Source organism: Triticum dicoccoides, chromosome 1B (assembly GCF_002162155.2).
Source record: "Triticum dicoccoides isolate Atlit2015 ecotype Zavitan chromosome 1B, WEW_v2.0, whole genome shotgun sequence".
Classification (NCBI taxonomy): Eukaryota; Viridiplantae; Streptophyta; class Magnoliopsida; order Poales; family Poaceae; genus Triticum; species Triticum dicoccoides.
Window position 1 is genome coordinate 380,439,050 of NC_041381.1, and position 7,257 is coordinate 380,446,306.

The 7,257-nt window shown below is 48.4% G+C and overlaps 1 protein-coding gene across 1 annotated transcript in view; it reads left to right on the plus strand.

The window, feature by feature from the left end:
- Positions 1 to 1,857: 1,857 nt before the first annotated feature.
- LOC119350397 overlaps positions 1,858 to 7,257 on the plus strand; it is an 11,899-nt gene continuing 6,499 nt past the window's right edge. Inside the window, exon 1 of the mRNA XM_037618247.1 lies at positions 1,858 to 2,114. Within this exon, the coding sequence (XP_037474144.1) occupies positions 1,858 to 2,114 (257 nt within the window). The remainder of the gene's footprint in view (positions 2,115 to 7,257) is intronic.

The window sequence follows — 7,257 nt, forward strand, 5'->3', positions numbered from 1 at the left end:
CATCCGGTAACGGACGAGGAGGAGCCGGAGGTCGTCCGCACGGTGCTTGGGGCGGCCTGCCCCATCATCCCACTCACGGGTCATGGCCAGTAAGGTAGGAGGGGAGGGCCAGCAGGAGCCGGCAGGGCCGACAAGCCGGGGGGTGGCGGCGGACAGGGCAGCGTAGGGGGGAGTGGGGGGCAACGCGGGAGAGATTGGCTGGCGAGGGAACCCTAGATGCGGCCAAATGGACCGCCTCATCGGGCCGAGGCCCACCCGGGGGCGGGGCTGGGCTGCGAGAGGGGGAGACCCAGAGATCTTGGCCAGCGTGAGTCCAGCGGCCTGCGATACCCGCGGCGGCCCAGGAGCCGAAGCCCGAGGGGAAGCGCTGGGCAGGCGGCCCACAGGGTGGCCCACCACGAGCGCGGCCCGGTAGGACCAGCCAGGGAAACCAAGCGAGGGGCGAGGGTTTCACCCTACGCCATCGCGGAGGTCGCCGACGGGGCATGGCAGGGGCGGCGGGGCCAGGCCGGGGCGCAGAAGACGCCGGGACGCGGAGGCATGGCGGCGCCGAAGGCCGAGATGAATGGGCGAAAAGGGGATCGCATGTAGACCACCAACGAGAGCGCCGTCGAGGGCGGCGCTGGGGCGCTGGCCGGAGCAGGGGAGAGAGCAAGGGAGGACGGAGTCGAAACTGATGATCTCCAGGAGGCACGCGCGAGGCCGCGGTCGGCCCGACCGGCGAAGCCCCACCCACCAGAACGGCGACCCCGAGGGCGAGAGCCCGAGCCCAGGCTGCACCTTTCACCTGCGCCGACCAAGACGTGCCCGAAGGCTGGCGCCGGCGTTGGGCATCCTCGCGGCCAGCCGGACTCCCACCCCTGGGAGTTGAGCCACCGGCAGGAACAGCCCGAGGCGGCCGAGCCGGAGCCTTGGGGGGGACGCGGTCACGGCAGATGACCGGGCGCCCCGCGGCGAGGTCATCGGCTTCCGCGAGGTCAGCCCAGACCACGCGCGACGAGGCGGTGGGGGAGTCAGCGGCGGAGCGGCCGGGGAGGGCACCGGCGGGCGGTTGGAGGCCGAGGAAGGGGAGGGGAGCTGAGCCAGCGGCGGAGCCGCCGGGTCGCCCAGCACGTCGCCAAGCGCGTCGCCAGAGCTCGAGGGATCCATTCTCCTCATATGAAAACCATTCACCCCTTCTCAGACACTCATAGGCAAGAACACTCTCTCTGGAGAACAAGACTGGAGTTTGTAGCTCCACGACTAGGGAGCTGAACCTCCAAAAATAGTTTTTTCCAAAATGGCTTTTTAGCATGCGCGGCCCGGTTTCACGCGCTCCAGCGGTTGCGGCAAACTAGCGCGGGGGAAGCGTTTCCGCGTGGGGGGGGAGAAAGCGGCAGCTGGCGCGGTAGATTTGACGCGCCGCTTCGCGCGCGCCTATAAAATTCGGCGCTTGCCACGCTCTCCACCACACTGCCACGCTCACTTCCCCTCGCCACCTTGCCGCTTCTAGTCTTTCTCGCCGCTTTCACAGCGCCCCGCCACCACCGCGCCACCATGCCGCCACGCCGCCAGGGTTCTTCGGGCTACCGCGGCGTCCGCGAGCGCCCCAACGGCTAGTACTCCGTCGAGATCCGGTCCGGCGACGTCCGTCTCGGCCTCAGCTCGTTTCGGACAGCGCACGAGGCGGCCCACGCATATGACGCGGCGGCGTGGCGCTTGGAGAGGCCCCCGGCGCAGATGAACTTCCGGGACGTCTTCACGCGAGAGCAGGCGTAGCACGTCGCCCCTCCGCCTCGTCTGATCACAGACCAGGACCGTGCGGACCACGTTCGGCTGCAGCGCCGCCTTCTCGTCGCCGAGGAGGACGAGCGAGCCATGGCGGAGTGGCGCCGGCGCCATCCGGAGGACGTCGCCGCCGAGAACGCCTTCTGGGCAGAGAGGACGGCAAGGCGCCGCGCGAAGCGTGCCGACAAGCGTCGACGCAAGGCACTGGCATTATCGCAGTGCGATATTGTCGAGGTAGGCGGGAAGTCAATCTTCTCCCCCAATGATGAACGTTGGGATGACATGTGGCTCGATACCTCGGACAACACCACCGAGGATGATGATGGTGATGATGATGACGGCTGGGAGTAGGTTTATTTAGTTGCACCGTAGTTTTAATCAGTTGCATCGTAATTTTTCTATCTAGTTGCACCGTAATTCTATCTATCTATGCTTCATGAACTATGTAAAATATTTTTTTTATCCTTTTTTATCTATGCTATGAACTATGTATATTATTTATCTATGCAAAGTTATTAAAAAAATGTTTGTGTGAGAGCGCGCGCTGCATTTTAGTGCGTCAGCTGGATCTACGCGCGTGTGCTGCATTTTAGCGCGGCCACTAGAGCCAACGTTGCGCACCGCGCCAAACCTGGGGATGGACGCGTCGTAAACCAGATTTTAGCGCGGCGCGCGTTCGGCGCCTATTGAAGATGCTCTAACCACCTCATTTAAACTTCTCTCTACACCAAACCAACTTTTTTTCTCATTCGATCCAAAAATGGATCGAGTTCTACTATGAAAGATAACGGAACAATAAAACAAAAGGACATCACACGGCTCATCTTTGAGTCCTTCAAAAGGAAGAAGTGGAAGGTGAAGCAAGCAATGCATGATGGTTCTTGGAGTATGAAAATTGTAGAGCAATGGCACATCTTTGGCACACATCGAGAAAGTCATCTATTACGAGCTATCAGAAAATGATAAATTCTAGGGCCTTAACACACAAAGATATTTTTTTAAACACCCCATACATTAATTTGGTAAAACAATATTCTTACAATCATTCGTTACAAACGTAGCCACGCAAGACAAAACACTATTACATAAAACATCATCGGACCTGCTATCAAAACTAAATTTAACAATCTCGTGTGCCACCCTATTAGCCAGCCTATCAATCTTCACCATCTTAAATTCCTTTATAAGTCTTGATACGCTTGACGCCTCCTTTTTGAGATCCCCAAGAGGAGACATGTCAATGGAATTTTTGGAAAAAATGCAACAAAGACACAATCAGTTTTTAGAATAATTGGTTTATGAAATGTGATACCGATGTATAATCCGGTGCCGCACGCAGTTCCGCTTCATCCACGCTAGTACATGAGCGGATAAAATCTCATGATGAAACCAAGACTTCACCTAGGTTATTCCTGGCCACAACCCCAACACTGGCATGTCTCATACTGTCCACGAAACTAGCATCCACATTAATCTCAATGTAGTCAGGATCCGGAGGCTCCCAAGCTCGACGACCAAACTCGGGTTGATTTACATACATTCCGTTGTTGATCACCCCCTTACCTTTGTTGCTCAAATCAACTTGCACACAGGCATTTGCCAACGTAAAGGAGTTCGAGTAGTTTCCCACAAAGATAACAGAGTTAGATAATGATTCTTTTCCACTTCCAAAGATCAGATTATTCCTCGGGTGTCAAGCTCTTCAGAACATGAACATAACTTGCTCTCGTACCGGTGACTCCAATTGGTCAAGCAGAATAAGAAACCAATTTGGCCCGTACATCTAAAAAACTCCTCTCCAGGAATATTCCACGCGTCTCTCATGGAAAAACGAAAAGCTCGCGCCTTAGGACAATTAACCGGTGCATGATAAATACTTTCATCCTCCCAGCCACAAATAGTGCACATACATGATACTGTTTGGTGATGAGCAACTCTATTTACCTAGGTCGGCAAACTATTATTGGACGCGGCTTGCCATGCAATTTTTTTATTTTTTGCGGAACTTTGGCCTTCGAAATAACGTCCCACACCCTCCTCTCCTCTATATCCATAGAGCTAGATATTCCTGCCTCGTCCTTGAAATCTTTTAGATTTAAGGCCAGTATGTACACACTTTTAATAGAAAACATATCATTTTTTTCATAATGCCAAGCAATTAGATCACCCTCTCCAACAGACTGAATACGTAAATTTAGGATCTCCTCGGCATCATGGTGATAGAACAAGTGCCTGATTAAATTTTCATCCCATCTTATTGTGCCGTTCATGAATAATTCAGACACCCACTTCAGTCTAGTATGGTTCTTCTTTTCTATAACTCCGATGCCAGAATTTCTAGGAAGTCAGTTATCTCTCCAGATATTAACATTCTTATCATCAAACACTCTCCAGATTACCCTTTTTTTAGCAAATCGAAGCCCTGCATAATACCTTGCCAATTCAAAGAAGAAGCTTGCGGGAAAAAATATCCAGGATGTGGCCATTGGGATAATATTTTGCCTTCAAGACCATAGCACACAAAGACACTGGGTACACCAATAAACGTCACGCCTATTTGGCCAAGAGTGCTTGATTAAATAGTCTAAGATCTCGAAAGCCCATGCCTCCCTTTCTTTTTGGCTTAGTGAGTTTATCCCAAGCTAACCAGTGCATTTTTCTCAAGTCTTCTTCGTCTCCCCGCCAGAAATTCCTTATAATCTGTGACAGCTCCTGACATAATGAGGCTGGAAATTTGAATAAGACCATTTGGAAATTATGGCCGCCTCCTATTTGGGGTGGGCGGTGAATAGTCCTATAAAAATAAACTGCCAAATTTTAGGTTGTGTTTAGCTTAAGGCAATAAGGACTGGACATCCATAGGTACTTAGCAAGTAAGAGATCAAGAGTAATGAGAGGCCGAAAAGTAACAACCTTGCGAGCAAGTACGAGATATGGTTTAGAGAATGCAAACACTTGTGACGTGAGGATTTCCCCCATGGTTCAATTAGCTGACGCTATCCCGCATCCACATTGATGAGGCTTCGAGCCAAGAGGTTCTCGGATTAAGAACCCCGATTATATCACCCACCAAGCAGCCCATGAAACACAGTCAACCATTTCATCATGGCTTGCACTTACAAGCCAGATTAAGGGTAGATCTTCACAAAGTGGGAGATCTTCTGGTCCACACAAATATTGGCGCATGGTTGCGGCAATTCAACTTGACGATCAGCGAGGAGACTGTATCTTTTGATCCTGGGAGAAGGAGGAGCAGTTCTCGACCAAGTCGACATACGAAACAAAATTTGGGACTCTTGAGGTTTCACCCACTGTCGTGTTCACATGGCAATTGTGAGCTCCACTCCGATGCCGGTTCTTCCGGGAGTGGTTCCAAAAAGAAAAAGGTAGCAACTTTTCTACAGGGATAGAATGGCCAGGAAAATGGATTGCTCGATAGTACCATACAAAACAGAGCCATTGCAAGATTGAGAAATCTGCAAAAAAGAGCTGATTCACGGCTCACAACTTCCGTACAAAAAGAAGCAGGGTTACCAACCTTATATTGTGACCAGTAGAGAATCAAACCGAGCGCAATTGCCCATGAAGTGTGATACTGGGAAGTGTGTACAAAACAGGTGATATGTCAAGTGATATACCAGGGTCGGCATTTCCAGAACATAAACAACAGAACAGTTGAGTTTGGATTTGACCTCTAAGCATGAATAACCTTTATACTCTCAGTACTACCGGAAGAAAATCATCGAAAGTACCAGGGCATAGAGAAATTCATACAAGGATTGGCTAGGGGTTGATTTTGGATAACTTTGGCTTATGATTTGTCCTTGGAATTCAAACTAAAGAATTTTCTTCTGCCCCTCTTGACAATGCAGTTGTCTTATACTCGGTGTGAATCTTGGATTTACTAAAATACCTGGAAAGTACAAACTATGAGCTTGATGAGGACATTAACTAGAAAAAGTTATTTGTAGGGGTCACCAATGATCTTCTACTTATCGACATGGACCTGAATGTGAAAAATGATACATAGTCCTGAAATAAACTCATGAAAATAATAGCCATCTCCAATGGTTTGTCATGAAAAAACAAAATATTCACGATAATATGGAGATGCACTTTCACCTTCAAAGGAAAAGAAGTTGCAGGGCTTGCAACTCAAAATAGCTTGTGGACCACGGGATAATTGGAGAAGCAGGGTTGGCCGAACTATGGTAAGCCCATTTTGCAAGAGGGCACAAGATTCTGCCACACATCTCTTCTTCAAATGCTCTTTTTGGAGGAAGATTAAGGAATAACTAGACTTAGAGGCTCTTGACTTACCATGGGCGATGGAGCAATCAATCTTGAATTGGTGGATCAACTTCTCGAGCAACAATACCACAATTAAAAAGTGATGGCTTCTCTCACTATGCTTACTAATTAGGTCATGTGGAACCCGACAAACACATAGATCTTTCTTAACAACTCTATGCCGTCGCCCTTCACTTTGGCCGATATCAAGTGTGAGGCCAAGCTTTAATTAGGAAACTGTGGGTGCTAAGAAACGAGAAACAATGTAAATTGATCCTATACAAATATAGATTGGTCATATTCTAACAAACATAATGTTGAGAAAGCAGTGGCATTTGTATCTTTGTCCTATTCTTTCTATAAATATTTGTCACTCATCTTCTTAATAATTGGATGATGCAAAAAAAAACACCATTTTATAAGATCAAAACATTGAACCAACAAGATATCAAAAGAAATAGTTTATGGAACACGCATTACACTCAAAGTGTCAATGGACAACCCGGTTAAATTCCGCTAAAGTTACAAAAATGTGGTACGTCTTCTCTTTTAGTATCATGAAATTCCATTGCCACTAGAATACTCGTTGGCAAATAATGAAAAGGAAAAAAACTCTAAAATAAAAGAAGAAACAGTCTCGACCCAAGCGGATATACACTATAAAATAAATATCGAGCGTAGTTCATTTATCTTAAAAGAAACTTGCAGTTGCATTATGGGTTTGTTTGGATTGTGAACTACGCTCATGATGCAACCGGATATGCCCTACCAATGTTTTGTCATGACCAAAATATTGGCCTTTGTTTGGATAGCTACCAACTTTTTAGCATGCTAATGCTAGACTATCAACTCTAGTTCATTTTTCTAATCAATATTTGCCAATCCATTGGCAAGCAAGGCATCAACCAAAATTCTGGCAAGCCATTTTAGCAAGACAAACTCGGCACAAACCAAACATGCCCTATAATTGAACATTGTGAATACCGTAATGTTAAACTGACTGTTAGAAGGAAGAGAGAGGATATGTGGAATAATTCAATGTATTGTTTGAGCCTCGTGGGCGTATATATAGGAGTACAAAGACCAACATAGAGTACAAGACAAGGCAGGACGGAATCCTAGTCTATCCTATACTTCCTAATAATCAATATACTCAACATCCCCCCGCAGTCACAACGGTAGCGACGCAGACGATGAGAC